We start from the raw sequence: 17500 nt of genomic DNA on the forward strand, positions 1-17500 counted from the left end.
GATTATTTGGTTTAGAGTCACTTACAAGATATTTTTCTCTCCTCTGTGACAGTAAACTGGATGGTTCAAAAGGGTTGACCTTAGTGTCTTCATTAATCAGAGGTGTGTTTTGGGCGTAACATGCAATAAACCAATCAGAGATCATCTCCCATTCCCTTTAAAAGCCAGGCGCGTTTGGACCTTGGAGCATTGCTGTTATGATGGAGGATCTGCACCGTAATATTTGTATTTGTAATCTTCTGCATGTGTGTGTGTGCTGCTGTGCGTCCCTGTGTGTGTAACAAGCATAGTGTGCACGCGCTGTGCACGAGCCTAGGAGCATTTTACTAATGCTCTGTTAAAATAACAATGAAATGCTGCGTTATTGACTTTAGACCAGGTTTTTGTTGGTCAGTGGTGCCATCACTTCCCGCTGCCTCAAGATAGCAATACGCCCAGAATGCACCTGAACACACCTCCCTGTAAGACCAGCACGCCCAGAATGCACCTGAACACACCTCCCTGTAAGACCAGCACGCCCAGAATGCACCTGAACACACCTCCCTGTAAGACCAGCACGCCCAGAATGCACCTGAACACACCTCCCTGTAACACCAGCATTTGCGTTTGCTATTTCAACGACGTGGGCGCTGGACGGTCTTAAACACACCTGTGTCGGGATTTGCGCCGCGCTGCGCCGGGTTCAAGATAGGGCCCAATATCTTCTATCTATCTGAGTTGTGGACAGAACAAGACATTTGAGGACGTCATCCCATTTTTTTTTTATGCACCTACTCTTAAAAAAAAAGACACTTCCTGAATGTAGCGGAGTCTGAACACAGCAGACAAAAGGCAAAAACAAAAAAAGCAGCAAACGGAAAATGAGCAAGCAACATCAGTAGGACATTATCGATTATTGTCTGTCACTGCATCGATACAGAATCATCTACGTCCGCCCCCTACGCATTTCCCAATCACAACGTTGATCCTAGGATGTTTTTTGTCACTATTTCCCACGCATTAATCCTTAAGCTGATCTCTTCGCTGGCTGTCATTCTCACCACATTTTCGTCTCTGGGACACCGCCAGACCAAATTAACCAAAAAAAAAACGAATTAGACACGTGTGACCTTTTCAAATCACTGCTTCTTTACCCCGACACATCGAAGCACACAGCTCGCCGACAGCCCTGCGTGTTACTGTGTGTGGGTTGACCTCGGCCTGCTCGTGTGCAGACACATTGATGGATGGGCCCATTTCCAGAGCTACAGCAAACACTGATAGAACAGATCAGAGAACTGGATGTGGACACCATAGGGGTCATTAACAGGGGGAATGGGGAGGGATTACAACCGACCCATTGATCAAAACTGCCCAGTGCAACCCCCTTTTTCTCAAAAGTGGAGATCTCAACCACTCCCCCCCCCCCCAAATGTTGAACCCAAAGTTACGCCCTTGGTGGACACGGCGATTCGATGGTTACCCACACGGTCGACAGGAAGGCAAAGATGTGAGTAAAGGGAGGAAGTATATGTCCTTCTGCATTTCTTTCTTCTTGGGATGTTAATTAGATTGTAGTCCACCTTTCAAACCCAATGAAAATAAATACAAGTAAAGAGTTCAGCTCTCTGTAACTTTACAGTTAGTTAATCCAAAATATAATGTGAATAAAAAACAAATCAGACAATATTTCATTTTCTGTGACCTTTAGACCAGTGGTTCTCAACCGTTTTTCAATAATGTTCCCCTTTTGAATTGTTTCTTTAAGCCAAGTAGGGGGGGACCAGCACTAATCATTTTCAGTAGAAAAAAAAGTCTCTATAAAGAGGAACAGTACAACGATGTCAGCGATAGATTTACTAAACAACAGCCTTGGACCTCGAAAACATTTAAATGCTGATGAGAAAAGGAGACAAAAACTGTAAAAAAGACAAAAACTTGGAAAAAGATGGTAGAAAGAAGGAAGGACGTAAGGCAAGAATAGGTCAAAATAGTATCAAGGAGCCCCTGCAGTCCTCCAGAGTACCCCTAGGGGGGGGACATACCCCCTGCAGTCCTCCAAAGTACCCCTAGGGGGACACGTACCTCCTGCAGTCCTCCAGAGTACCCCTAGAGGGACATGTACCCCCCTGCAGTCCTCCAGAGTACCCCTAGGGGGGGGACATACCCCCTGCAGTCCTCCAAAGTACCCCTAGGGGGACACGTACCCCCTGCAGTCCTCCAGAGTACCCCTAGGGGGACACGTACCCCTCTGCAGTCCTCCAGAGTATCCCTAGTGGGACACGTACCCCCTGCAGTCCTCCAAAGTACCCCTAGGGGGACACGTACCTCCTGCAGTCCTCCAGAGTACCCCTAGAGGGACACGTACCCCCTGCAGTCCTTCAAAGTACCCCTAGGGGGACACGCACCCCCTGCAGTCCTTCAAAGTACCCCTAGGGGGACACGTACCCCCTGCAGTCCTCCAGAGTACCCCTAGGGGGACACGTACCCTCTGCAGTCCTCCAGAGTATCCCTAGGGGGACACGTACCCCCTGCAGTCCTCCAGAGTATCCCTAGTGGGACCGTACCCCCTGCAGTCCTCCAGAGTACCCCTAGGGGGGGGGACATACCCCCATTTGAGAAACAGTGTTATAGAGGATCCGCCCTCACCTTTGTGTTGTCTTCCCGTCGACCTGCAACTTTTAGTTTTTCTGGGTCACTTTTTTCCGATGTTTTTGTCGGGGGGTTTTTTGCGTTTTTTTTTTTTTTCTTCACTTTTTAAAATCACTTTTTTTTGACATTTTGTCAATTTTTTCAACGTTCTTGTATCATTTTTTTTTTTCTTCAAAATGCTATAAAATTGAATAAAACACCCCAATTCAATGAAAGTAGTGAACTGATCATTTATTCTGTGGTATTTCTTTATTTTTTTTGACAATGTGGTTGAAAGAAACCCAAATCTTCTGATATAGAAACAACAGAAGGGTTAATGCATCTAATACACACGTGTAAAACTCGAGGCTCACGGGCCGACTCCGGGGTACTCTGGAGGACTGCAGGGGGTACGTGTCCCCCTAGGGGTACTCTGGAGGACTGCAGGGGGTACGTGTCCCCCTAGGGGTACTTTGGAGGACTGCAGGGGGTACGTGTACCCCCTAGGGGTACTTTGGAGGACTGAAAAAAGAAAAGAAAAAAAAAGGGTACTAAACAGTTGGTGACATTAAAGAACGGCTTGTTTATTGCTAAGGCCATATGGTCAACATTAAATGATTCAATAATAATGTATAACAATAACAATAACTTATTTCACTAGTAAATTGCTGTTGAACAACAAAAACAACAACCAGATGGAAAAGGACATTTACAATAACTTCAAATGCACCACGAGGCTGTAGTTTACCAGTTTCATTGAACACCGTCTGTGTTGTTTCTCCAACGGCAGCTGCAGATTGTTACATCCCGGTGTTGAATCCTCTACAGTAAAACACAGTCACACTTTACACCGTTTAGCGTTAGCTGTCAGCATTTAACCGTGTTTAATCCAGCTACTAGCTAGCGGTAGGCTAACGTTAGCTGCTGTCCAGTATAGTGTTAACTAGCTAGCGGTAGGCTAACGTTAGCTGCTGTCGAGTATAGTGTTAACTAGCCAGCGGTAGGCTAACGTTGGCTGCTGTTGAGTATAGTGTTAACTAGCTAGCGGTAGGCTAACGTTAGCTGCTGTCGAGTGTAGTGTTAACTAGCTAGCGGTAGGCTAACGTTAGCTGCTGTCGAGTGTAGTGTTAACTAGCTAGCGGTAGGCTAACGTTAGCTGCTGTCGAGTGTAGTGTTAACTAGCTAGCGGTAGGCTAACGTTAGCTGCTGTCGAAAGTGTAGTGTTAACTAGCTAGCGGTAGGCTAACGTTAGCTGCTGTCGAGTGTAGTGTTAACTAGCTAGCGGTAGGCTAACGTTAGCTGCTGTCGAGTATAGTGTTAACTAGCCAGCGGTAGGCTAACGTTAGCTGCTGTCGAGTATAGTGTTAACTAGCTAGCGGTAGGCTAACGTTAGCTGCTGTTGAGTATAGTGTTAACTAGCTAGCGGTAGGCTAACGTTAGCTGCTGTTGAGTATAGTGTTAACTAGCTAGTGGTAGGCTAACGTTAGCTGCTGTTGAGTATAGTGTTAACTAGCGTCACGTGCAGCGGTGTTTCTGTTTCCTGTAACGTCTGTTTCAGAGCAGCAGAGAGAAGAACAGACATATCAGTGGCACCAGATTTCCGTCTGTATGCAAACGCCAATATGGAATGGGTTAATCTGCGTTAATTTTTTTAAAGCGTTATTTTTTCTCAGATTAATTAACGCGTTATTTTGACAGTCCTAAAAAAACCATGTTATCTTTGTTTTGCTAAATTCTAGGATGGCTAAGGAACTTTTTTGCTGACTTTTTGTAGGGTTTTATGTCGACAAAAATGTCGGAAAAAGAGACATTTTAAAAAAGTGACAAAAAAACTTTCAGAAAGCCACAGAAAATTGGTAAAAACTACAAAAATTATGAAAAAAGCTACAAAAATGTAGATGTAAATGTACAAAAAAACGCAACATGCAGTAATACAGCCAAAGATATTTGACTTTTTCAATGAAACAAAAGCATGTTAATAAACTCTACATGTCTGGCCCTTCATGTGATTCTCTCTGTCACGGACACGTACCCCCTGCAGTCCTCCAGAGTACCCCTAGGGGGACACGTACCCCCTGCAGTCCTCCAGAGTACCCCTAGGGGGACACGTACCCCCTGCAGCCCTCCAGAGTATCCCTAGGGGGACACGTACCCCCTGCAGTCCTCCAGAGTACCCCCATGTGGCCATTAGTGAAAATAAGTTTGACCCCTCTGATCTAATACTACTGGAAGTAGTATTAGATCAGAGTACATAAAGAAATACGGGGTTATTTCTAAAGCAGCCATGGCTTACCCAGGTCTGAGTCACAGTGGCAGCGTCCTCCCCCGTTTCTTTTCCTCTGACATGTTTAGTGAAGCGAAATCTCCACAGGCAGCAAACCTCCTGATGTTTACATGTTAAGAACATTTCAGTTATATCTATAATGATGGACCAAGGGCCCCAGTCTCACTGGGAGCTTTCTGGTTTCTCTGTGGGCGTGTAGAGCTTCAGAGAGCCCGGAAAGAATCATTTCAAACAAACAGCACTGCTTTGTTATTGTGCATTCCTTACGGAGAACTACATACAAACTCTGGGCTATCACCTGGGACCTCTTTGCTGCTTGAAACCAAAAACCAGGAGCTCCAAAAGCAAAACTCCGAGGATCACTGGGTTAGGCTAAGGCGGTTATTCTCAGAGCAACGTCTCTGCAAAGTCCACTTAAATATAAAAACGGCAGTTTTTGTGTGTGTGGGTTACCTGGTTGGGCATGTGCAGGTTGAAGTCTAGTCCACAGACAAACTCTGAGTGATGTTCCACGGTGTCCAGGAGAGGCTGGTTCCTACTGTAGTCCCAGAACCTGCACGCACGCACACACACACACACACACACACACACACACAGCTATTTAACAGCTTTCCAAAAAGATCGAACACACAGAAAACTATGAGGGCCAGTGACGTCTTTACATTAGGGCCAATCTTTCTGTGGGCGATCTACCTAAGGTCAGCAGTCTGCTACTTCTGGCCCCTCAGCATTCACTATGACAGACATTGTGTGCATGTTCAACGTGCTTATAATAATAAGCTGTGGGGCACTAACCCTAACCCTAACCGTACTAGCTAGCATAACTGTCAGCTAGGATCGTTTGTTAGCTATTGCTCATAGCGAGCCAAATACAGCGAAGAAATATGAATCAAGTTGAAAAAAAAAGCAGCTTCTTGTTTACATTCAACATGGCGGCCACCGAAGCGCAGAAACCCGTCTGCAAAGTACGTCACCCGGATCGTTGCTCTGATTGGTTGAAGGACTGTCCAATTGGGTACAGAGTCATTTGAACTATGCCCGTTGATCCCGCCTCTTGTGCAGTAGAAAACACAGACTAATGCTCTTAAAGACAAGACATTGCCTATATTGCCAAGGTAACATCTAAATAAAAGGAAATAAACAATAACTGGCACAACATAAACTGTAACGTGAACACCAACTTAAACATAAAGTGATGAAGGCAGGAGGAGTACAATTGTACAGCAAAATCAGCACACAACCAGATCACCAATCAGATTGTTAAAACGTCACAGTTTAAGTCTACTGATTGATGACTCACTGTACATGATTATAAATCATATGCATGAGTAGGATTCAACACAGAAAAGAAGGGAGGAAGATGAGTTAGAGATATGCGGAGAGAGAAGGGTTTAAAGATGTAAAGAGGAAGGGATGTAAACAAAAAAAAAGCAATGTAGAGAGTGAGATGCAGAAAAATAAAGATATATCAGAGGTAAACGAGAAAGGAGAGCAAGCGACGGAGAGAGATTAGAAGGGGAATAGAAACAGAGAGCCAATAAAACACCGCTGCTAGACGTCAGGCAGCAGCGGCCAATCACACTAATTGAAAGACTGTGTCTCTTCCTGGTCTTGACAGAGTAGTGTGTGTGTGTGTGTGTGTGGGGGGTCCAAAGCCCTGACTCAGCAAACACTCCCTCCAGACTCATCCACTTTGCAAATGTAATTAAATCATTTTCAGAGGGAACACTGCAGCTCCCATTGGGCTCCATTAAGCCCGTATTATTACAGACACACACACGCACGCACGCACGCACGCACGCACTGAGCGATGGGTGTCTGGGGAGAGTCAGGCATTGAGAGATATTATATATTGACTGAGTTCTTAGTGTAAATCACTGCTCACACTCCAATTCCTGATGGGTACACGTGTGTGTGCGACAACGGCCCACACACAGGTTTCATTCTTAATGAGCCGAGTGAGTTGGTTTCTGGACTTTGGCGATGATTGATGAACTCAAACTGTTAGAGAAATAAACAAACTTGAAAGTTGGCCAGAAGATGCTTCTTCAGAGTAGACAACATGAGCTTCAGTGCGGCAAAATGCACACTTTGAATTGCCTTGTGGCTGAAAAATGCTATATAAATTAAAGCTGCATGTTAGGAAGGAAAAGTAAACTGATTCGGTAGCAGGTACAGCCTGCTGCACATCAGGTTGTTGACAGGTGTGCTTTCACTCTGACTTCATGAACACTTCCTACACCTGACTGGTCTTTGTCTTCGCTTCATGGCGAAGATGGATATAGATGGCTGCTCTGTAAATATGCTAAAACTGTTGTAGGTAACTGCGTTGTTTAATATCTAAATTTCTGGGGGGAAAAAAGCAAACAAAGACATTGAAAAATGCAAAGAAAAAAGTAAGAGCAGGGATTTATTTTCTTGGAGCGACGGCGATGTGGAACTTCACTGAAAGGAATGTAAGCTACCTAAGAGACGGGCGTCATCGTTTCCAAAATGTCTCCGTTTGTGTCCGTCCAGACTATAAGGCAACCCCGGAGTTCTCAAACCAAAACGGGGCCAGCAGTGTTTCCAAATGTTAAAGTTTTAGGGGCTCGGAAACGCCGGAGTAGCGTGGACGCCAGGCGTAAAGATAGCAAAAGATATGTTTTTTAGCCTTAAAGACAGGGCAAAGAAACTGCCATTACAAGAACTTTTTGGGCCCTATTTTAACGATCTGAGGTCCCGGCGTGAAGCGCCTGGTGCAGGTGTGTTTAGGGCGTGTCCAAATCCACTTTTGCTAGTTTGACGGCAAAAAAAAGGGTCCGTGTGCCGGGCGCATGGTTCAAAAGGGTTGTTCTTAGTGTCTTCATTAATCAGAGGTGTGTTTTGGGCGTAACATGCAATCAACCAATCAGAGATCATCTCCCATTCCCTTTAAAAGCCAGGCGCGTTTGGACCTTGGAGCATTGCTGTTATGATGGAGGATTTGCACCGTAATATTTGTATTTGTAATCTTCTGCATGTGTGTGTGCTGCTGTGCGTCCCTGTGTGTGTAACAAGCATAGTGTGCACGTGCTGTGCACGAGTCTAGGAGCATTTTACTAATGCTCTGTTAAAATAACAATGAAATGCTGCGTTATTGACTTTAGACCAGGTTTTTGTTGGTCAATGGTGCCATCACTTCCCACTGCCTCAAGATAGCAATACGCCCAGAATGCACCTGAACACACCTCCCTGTAAGACCAGCACGCCCAGAATGCACCTGAACACACCTCCCTGTAAGACCAGCACGCCCAGAATGCACCTGAACACACCTCCCTGTAAGACCAGCACGCCCAGAATGCACCTGAACACACCTCCCTGTAAGACCAGCACGCCCATGGGCCACAGATGGGTGCAGGTGCATTTGCTATTTAAACGACGTGGGTGCTGGACGGGAAACTGACAACTGGGTCGGTCTTAAACTAGCAAAGACACTTGGGTCGGGCTTTGCGCTGCGCTGGGTGCAAGATAGGAATCTTTGTCTTTGCAGAATCAAACCAAATGGAGAGAACACTTTCAGACAGTTCAAATCATGTCTACTTTTACACCTTCACAGACTTGGCCAATTGCTGCAAAAAGTGACCATGATTGTCCAGTTGTCTGTTTCAGAAAATTACCAAAAATTGTCGGATGCACCCATCCTCCAATGTCACACTTAATAGGAAGGTTTCAGACGCTGGTAGATGATCCAACGAGCACTTTATTTTAGGTACACTGTGGCCTTAAAGTCTATTCTAAAACCTTTACTTATACCTCTTTTCTGTCTTTATTTAGTCTAAATATCTACGTTTGTGACCACAGTGAATGGAGGTTTCTGTGCTCACTCATTCACAAATATATGCAAGAAAGTTAAAGTCCAACACATTCATCAACCAAAGTGCGGAGCAAAACGTCAGCAGCGTAATGAAGTGCAGCGGCAATAAAAAAAAATACTGAAATGATCCATTTCTGTCACAGTGCTCCCATTCAGTGCATTAACGAGCAGCAGTAATAATCCCGCAGCTAAGAGCCACTAAAGCCTCGATTGGCCTCATAAAATGAGCAACAGCTATTATTTACTGCCGACTGTGGTGAGTCGGCATATTTTGACACAACGCAGCATCAAGTAATCGACAAAATCTAGATTTTCAAAAGACATCAGCATTTACATCACATGTGTCAAACTCATGGCCTGTGGGCCAAATCTGGCCCCCCAGCAGATCGTGATGCGATTAAGGGTCGAGCATGATGTGTTCATTTCTTTTAATCGTATTAATCGCATGCCGCCATTTATTAATTTATTTTCACTTCACTCGGCTTTGCGTCGTGCCTAACAGGCTACTACTACTACTACTACTACTACTACTACTACTACTACTTCCTCCTAACACATCCTGCTACTGCAGGAATAGCAACACAGATTTCGGTGCCTCATTCTGGTGCCACTGATATGTCTGTTCTTCTCTCTGCTGCTCTGAAACAGACGTTACAGGAAACAGAAACACCGCTGCACATGACGCTAGTTAACACTATACTCAACAGTAGCTAACGTTAGCCTACCGCTAGCTAGTTAACACTATACTCGACAGCAGCTAACGTTAGCCTACCGCTAGCTAGTTAACACTATACTCGACAGCAGCTAACGTTAGCCTACCGCTAGCTAGTTAACACTATACTCGACAGCAGCTAACGTTAGCCTACCGCTAGCTAGTTAACACTACACTCGACAGCAGCTAACGTTAGCCTACCGCTAGCTAGTTAACACTATACTCAACAGCAGCTAACGTTAGCCTACCGCTAGCTAGTTAACACTATACTCAACAGCAGCTAACGTTAGCCTACCGCTAGCTAGTTAACACTACACTCGACAGCAGCTAACGTTAGCCTACCGCTAGCTAGTTAACACTATACTCGACAGCAGCTAACGTTAGCCTACCGCTAGCTAGTTAACACTATACTCGACAGCAGCTAACGTTAGCCTACCACTAGCTAGTAGCTGGATTAAACACGGTTAAAATGCTGACAGCTAACGCTAAACGGTGTAAAGTGTGACTGTGTTTTACTGTAGAGGATTCAACACCGGGATGTAACAATCTGCAGCTGCCGTCGGAGAAACAACACAGACGGTGCGTTCAATGAAACTGGTAAACTACAGCCTCGTGGTGCATTCAAAGTTATTGTTAAATTCAAATGTGTGACTAGATTAAATATATAATAAACAATACAAATCTTAAAATCATGTTCATAAAGTCACTTTCTTTGCAGTCATTTGATTCCCAATCAAGATCCTCTGGTATGAACGGCTTTCCATTGTTAATATGGACTTAAAAACTGTTCTGAAATGCAAAATAATAGCATTTTGGCGCCTTTTTTCAACGTACAACATTTATTGGTGCATTTTCCGACATTTTGTCCGATGTTTTTGTCAGTTTTTTTTTGTTAACCTTTTTTGTCGCTTTTTTCTTTTTGATGACGTTACTTTTTTGGGGGGCTTTATGTCGACCAAGCTGTAAGTCAGAAGACAATATGACACATGTAATAAAGAAAAGGATGTTTGACTTTTTATTTGTGAATAAACTAAACATGTCTGGCCCTTTAAGTGAATCCTATTTTCCAGTGTGGCGTTCATGTGTGTGTGTTAAGGACCAGATGACTTCCCCAGTTAGACAAACACACCGTGTTATTTGTGTCTTTTGTCCGCAGTTTCCAGAGTTAATTATTTAGCTTCTATTGTGTTTCATTCAGTGGAAACGTCTATTCACCTGTCAGCTCTGTTTGTGCGTACGTCTCACTATTACTATGAAAATCATTGAGTCACGGGCGGAGAGAACAGAGAGAGAAAGAGCGGGAGGGGATACAGGGACAAAAGTCCTAAAACAGATCACGTTCATGCCACTGATGCTTTTAATTTAAACGGGAAATGACTGTTTAGAGTCACACAAACACACCGACTGCTGTGAGGCAGAGGAGCTGATTACACGTTATCTAAAGCAAACATGAAGGGCCAAAGCAGCTGTTAGGAAAAGGAGAACATGACCTCAGAGTTTCACTAGCGGTGGGGGCGTCAGACAGAGTTACAACACGCACAGAGATGAGAAGGGTATGTATGGACTTATCTAACTCTGGGGGATACGGGGAATAAGACGAAGTCCCAATAAGTCGGCGTGTTCCTTTAAGCAAGCAAACAAGAGAGGATGAGGTGGGTGGAAAGAGGAAATGAGGTCTGAGAAGGGATTACCAAACTCTGTGTGTGCACGTAGCTTCAGTGTGCTCAGACATATTTGCATATGACCGCCCGGACTGCACGTGCATTCATGTCTTATTGTTCTGTGTGTGTACAGGTGGATTAAATCAGTATTTGTTCACGTGTTTCAACACACAGGACGGCCGACAGAAGCAGGTGTGTGTGTGTGTGTGTGCGTGTGTGCGTGTGCAGACGGAGGTGTAAAGAGACGAACACAGCAACAGGTGGATGTGCGGGCGCTCAGATTTCAGATTCACTACATCTTTGTTTACTTCATTCAACAGGTTTTAGTTTCCACATTTGGCAGCAAGTCCTCACATCTTAACAAAGAAACAGCCATGTGTAAGACTTCACATCAAGTCTTAATACTTTTTAAGTTTATGGAAGACTTGTGTGCGTTTTTGTGGCGGGGGGGGGGGGATTTAGGCGTCCTTCCTTATGATTATAAATGTGACATTTTCAAGCAATGTCCCCACACATTTTGTGTCTCTTTGTACATTTGAAAACATTCACAATGTCGGCTCCAAAAATAATTGAATCGTGCATTTTACATCATGTAACATTTTAGATTTTAGAGCTATAATCGTAAACAAAAGTTAAAAAAACAAAAGTTAAAAAGTGCAGAGAGGCTGCTGATCAACTAAACTGAAGTTACTAATGTGTTAACGATGTAGGCTTCTGTTAATGAGGCGATTAGAGCCTCCTGCACTCAGTCATGATGGATGCGCACACACACACACACACACACACACACACACACACACACACACACACACACACTAAGAATAGGTGATAATAAGCTTGATACCCTTTGTGTTCAGTGTCTAACACAAAACAAACCTACGTGATGTTGCTACAGAGAAAGGCACGCACACACTTGCACGCACGCACGCACGCACGCACACACACACACACACTCAAACACACACACACACACACACACACACACACACACACTGTTTTAATAAGATAAGATCAGATGAAGTAACCCCACTGAAAGGGTGTTAGTAATTAATGGATTAAGGATTATCTCAGAGAACGGGCAGAAGCCGAGTTAATAAAGGAGAAGATTAAATTAAAGATACGGTATAATGTATGAAGAATGCTATAAAAATGTTCCTCTGCTCTGACACAACCTGCTGATCTTCTGAGGAAACACGCTGAGAACGAGTCGCTGCTCGAGGCAGCTCTGCGAAGCTGTTTCGTCAGACTTTTACAGTCGTTTCAGCGAAACATGGAAGCAAACAGCTTCCCAGCAGACAGAGCAGAATCCACCATCCTTTAGTCTAGTCTCGCATTGTCAGACCGTCTTCCACAGCGCTGCAGAGGAAGGATGGGAGGAAAACCTGCTCTGGTTTATTGGCATTTCTTTAAACCAATCACAATCGTCTAAGGCGGGGCTAAGCTCCGGACGGAGCCACGGTGCCTCTGCTAAATAGTCTCAGGAAGGAACTTGTTTTGCTGGAACATGTGGACGTTCAAAAGTAGTTTTAGTTGTGCAACAGAAAGCTCAGATTGGACAGATAGTCTAGCTAGCTGTCTGGATTTACCCTGCAGAGATCTGAGGACCAGTTAACCATAGTCCTCACAAATCAGCCGGAGGTTAGAACGCCAACACAAAGAAAGAGGAAGGGGACGGACATCCGGCCGAAAAGAGGGACATCCGGCGGATTACTCCTTCAGACCCTCACCTGAAGAGTTGAATGTGAAACAGCATTTGTATTCAGCAATCCTCCCTCCGCTAATTAAAGGATTCCCAAAAGTGAATTGTCATTAAATTATTTCGTTGTTTAGTTTTATGCCCGGCAATCTTTTTTTATTTTGTGTGCAGCCTCCGGACTTCTTCTTGGAAAACAAATGTTTTTGATACTTTTTGAGTTGTTTTCTAAGCAGTATTACTGAAGTCTGTCTGTCTGTCTGTCTGTGTGTGTGTCTATCTGTGTGTGTGTGTGTGTGTGTGTGTGTGTGTGTGTGTGTGTGTGTGTGTGTGTGTGTGTGTGTGTGTCAGGGGCAGCCTGTAATGAAGTCAGTACTCAGCATATCTCAGTATTTCAGCCAATGAAAGCGCGGATCAATAAAACACGGTTTGGCACAGCTCTTACCACATTTATCTTTCAACCCTCCTTCATTCCCTTTGGAACGTGTCTCTCTGTCTCTCTCTATCTGTCTCTCTCTCTGTCTCTCTCTCTGTCTGTCTGTCTCTCTCTCTGTATCTGTCTCTCTCTCTGTGTCTCTCTCTCTCTCTCTCTCTCTCTCTCTCTCTCTCTCTCTCTCTCTGTCTCTCTCTCTCTCTCTGTCTCTCTCTCTCTCTGTCTCTCTCTCTGTCTCTCTCTCTCTGTCTCTCTCTGTGTCTCTCTCTCTCTCTCTGTCTCTCTCTCTCTCTCTCTCATATTTAACATATCCAACGTTTGACATTTATTTCAGCATCACTCCTCTGTTGTGTGCTACATGTGAGGAAGGGAAACTTCAGGCAACGTTGGGTCCCGATTCTTCTGGAGACTGTCTGTCCTCCCCCCGAAAAACGCTCCCATAGATTGTTTGTTCAAGCAGCTATTACGATCTATATTTAGGTTTGTAGTGGGGGCGACTGAACGACCGATATCGGGGTATGGTTCGGAGAACTGGTTGACTTCGGAGAAGTGTTTTTCAGAGACTGCAGCCTGCGTCCGTCCAATCCCATCTGTGAATGTATGTCTCCGTCATTAAACCTCTGACACACATACAGACCGGTAAAACAGACCCGTCAGCAGTTTGACAGAACAGAAAAGACTTATTAAGTCACATATTCTCATAGATTTTCATTAACTCAGCCTCTGCTGCTCATATCTCTCTCTCTGTCTGTCTGTCTCTCTCCCTCCCCCTCTCTCTCTCTCTCCCTCCCCCTCTCTCCCTCCCCCTCTCTCTCTCACACACCAGTTAACTTTATCGCACATTATCACAGTGTCCTTCCTTTCCTTCACTCATTACTACTTCTATGATGACACCGTTCATTGGCTGGTAATTGAAAGAAAAGAAATGTAAGCAGAAAGCAGCTACACTCTTAACCTCTAGGAAACTTGCTTTTCAAATAGTCAAACGTTACAACCCCCCCCCCCCCCCCCATATTCAAAACTGGCCAGTGCAACCCACCCAATAAACCTATTATAATTAATTTACATAATTAAAGACATTAATAAACATGAAGATGAATTGTTGCAGAAAAAAATCAACACAATGCAGAAAATAAAGTGTTTAAACCCAACTGTCCCGTTCTTCTTTATCTAAACCCAACCGTCCCGTTCTTCTTTATCTAAACCCAACCGTCCCGTTCTTCTTTATCTAAACCCAACTGTCCCGTTCTTCTTTACCTAGACCCAACTGTCCCGTTTCTTCTGCCTAAACCCAACTGTCCCGTTCTTCTTTACTAAATCCAACCGTCCCGTTCTTCTTTACTCTAAACCCAACTGTCCCGTTCTTCTTTATCTAAACCCAACCGTCCCGTTCTTCTTTACCTAAACCCAACTGTCCCGTTCTTCTTTACCTAAACCCAACTGTCCCGTTCTTCTTTATCTAAACCCAACTGTCCCATTCTTCTTTACCTAAACCCAACTGTCCCGTTCTTCTTTATCTAAACCCAACTGTCCCATTCTTCTTTACCTAAACCCAACTGTCCCGTTCTTCTTTATCTAAACCCAACTGTCCCGTTCTTCTTTATCTAAACCCAACCGTCCCGTTCTTCTTTGTCTAAACCCAACCGTCCCGTTCTTCTTTACCTAAACCCAACTGTCCCGTTCTTCTTTACCTAAACCCAACTGTCCCGTTCTTCTTTACCTAAATCCAACCGTCCCGTTCTTCTTTGCCTAAACCCAACTGTCCCGTTCTTCTTTACCTAAACCCAACTGTCCCGTTCTTCTTTACCTAAATCCAACCGTCCCGTTCTTCTTTGCCTAAACCCAACTGTCCCGTTCTTCTTTACCTAAACCCAACCGTCCCGTTCTTCTTTACCTAAACCCAACTGTCCCGTTCTTCTTTTCCCTAAACCCAACCGTCCCGTTCTTCTTTATCTAAACCCAACCGTCCCTGTTCTTGTCTTCCTAAATCCAACCGTCCCGTTCTTCTTTGCCTAAACCCAACTGTCCCGTTCTTCTTTACCTAAACCCAACCGTCCCGCACCTGAGCAAGCATCCATATTTGACGTGATGGGAGTGAGAACGTGTAGTCAGGTGTGTTTAGCAATCTGAGATGCAGCAGAGCAGCAAACTGTAGCAGCTTGCAGTGTTTCTCTCTCTGTGTAATTCACATACAGAAGATCATCTTGTATGTATCACTGCCTTTGAGAAATGAAGTGAAGTGTCTTGTTGATTCCCCCCCTAATAGAGACGTCTGAACGAGCTCCGCAGGGGTTTCTAACTCAGTCGTGCTTATTGTATTCCCTCTCTGATGTTTACTGTAAACGACTTTGAGCAAACGCATTCAAATAAAACCTGCAAAAACCTCCTTCATTTCCATGGATCATTTATGTTAAATGAGTAAGTTAACTTACACGCACGCTCCTAAGACATTGGGGGCCCTATTTTAACGATCTAAGCACACGGCGTGAAGCGCCTGGTGCAGTTTAGGGCGTGTCCAAATCCACTTTTTGCTAGTTGCCGGGCGCATGGTTCAAAAGGGTTGACCTTAGTGTCTTCATTAATCAGAGGTGTGTTTTGGGCGTAACATGCAATCAACCAATCAGAGATCATCTCCCATTCCCTTTAAAAGTCTGGCGCGTTTGGACCTTGGAGCATTGCTGTTATGATGGAGGATTTGCACCGTAATATTTGTATTTGTAATCTTCTGCATGTGTGTGTGCTGCTGTGCGTCCCTGTGTGTGTAACAAGCATAGTGTGCACGTGCTGTGCACGAGCCTAGGAGCATTTTACTAATGCTCTGTTAAAATAACAACGAAATGCTGCGTTATTGACTTTAGACCAGGTTTTTGTTGGTCAATGGTGTGATCACTTCCCGCTGCCTCAAGATAGTAATACTCACAGAATGCACCTGAACACACCTCCCTGTAACACCAGCACGCCCAGAATGCACCTGAACACACCTCCCTGTAAGACCAGCACGCCCAGAATGCACCTGAACACACCTCCCTGTAAGACCAGCACGCCCAGAATGTACCTGAACACACCTCCCTGTAAGACCAGCACGCCCAGAATGTACCTGAACACACCTCCCTGTAAGACCAGCACGCCCAGAATGCATCTGAACACACCTCCCTGTAAGACCAGCACGCCCAGAATGTACCTGAACACACCTCCCTGTAAGACCAGCACGCCCAGAATGCACCTGAACACACCTCCCTGTAAGACCAGCACGCCCAGAATGTACCTGAACACACCTCCCTGTAAGACCAGCACGCCCATGGGTCACAGATGGGTGCAGGTGCATTTGCTGTTTAAACGACGTGGGCGCTGGACAGGAAACTGACAACTGGGTCGGTCTTAAACTGGCAAAGACACTTGCGTCGGGCTTTGCGCTGCCTGCTCCAGGTACTAGATAGGGCCCTTGGGCTCTTTCCTTCTGGTGTTTCACAATTAAACACACAACGGCTAAGTAGCCGATGATTAAAGACGTAGAAGTGTAACAAAGTGCTTCATGATCGGGACAGAAAAGGTATAAAGGGTAACAATGAGATGCTGCGTTATTGACTTTAGACCAGGTTTTTGTTGGTCAATGGTGCCATCACTTCCCGCTGCCTCAAGATAGTAATACTCCCAGAATGCACCTGAACACACCTCCCTGTAAGACCAGCACGCCCAGAATGCACCTGAACACACCTCCCTGTAAGACCAGCACGCCCATGATGCACCTGAACACACCTCCCTGTAAGACCAGCACGCCCAGAATGCACCTGAACACACCTCCCTGTAAGACCAGCACGCCCAGAATGTACCTGAACACACCTCCCTGTAAGACCAGCACGCCCAGAATGCACCTGAACACACCTCCCTGTAAGACCAGCACGCCCAGAATGTACCTGAACACACCTCCCTGTAAGACCAGCACGCCCATGGGTCACAGATGGGTGCAGGTGCATTTGCTGTTTAAACGACGTGGGCGCTGGACAGGAAACTGACAACTGGGTCGGTCTTAAACTAGCAGAGACACTTCCGTCGGGCTTTGCGCTGCGCTGCCTGCTCCAGGTACTAGATAGGGCCCTTGGGCTCTTTCCTTCTGGTGTTTCACAATTAAACACACAACGGCTAAGTAGCCGATGATTAAAGACGTAGAAGTGTAACAAAGTGCTTCATGATCGGGACAGAAAAGGTATAAAGGGGGAACGCCACACAAAGACAGAAGAAGAAAGTGATAAAAGTGTCTCTTACCTGACAGTA

The 17500-nt window shown here is 45.1% G+C and overlaps 1 protein-coding gene across 1 annotated transcript in view; it reads right to left on the reverse strand.

The window, feature by feature from the left end:
- Window positions 1-17500, reverse strand: part of pex7 (peroxisomal biogenesis factor 7) — a 55224-nt gene that overhangs the window by 13153 nt on the left and 24571 nt on the right. The window contains exons 9-10 of the mRNA XM_078275055.1: window positions 17492-17500; window positions 5348-5447 (exon numbers count right to left, since the gene is read on the reverse strand). The exon at window positions 17492-17500 is cut by the window's right edge and continues 47 nt beyond it. Of these exons, the coding sequence (XP_078131181.1) occupies window positions 5348-5447; window positions 17492-17500 (109 nt within the window). The remainder of the gene's footprint in view (window positions 1-5347; window positions 5448-17491) is intronic.

The sequence above is a fragment of the Sander vitreus genome, chromosome 18 (assembly GCF_031162955.1).
Source record: "Sander vitreus isolate 19-12246 chromosome 18, sanVit1, whole genome shotgun sequence".
NCBI classification, from domain to species: Eukaryota; Metazoa; Chordata; class Actinopteri; order Perciformes; family Percidae; genus Sander; species Sander vitreus.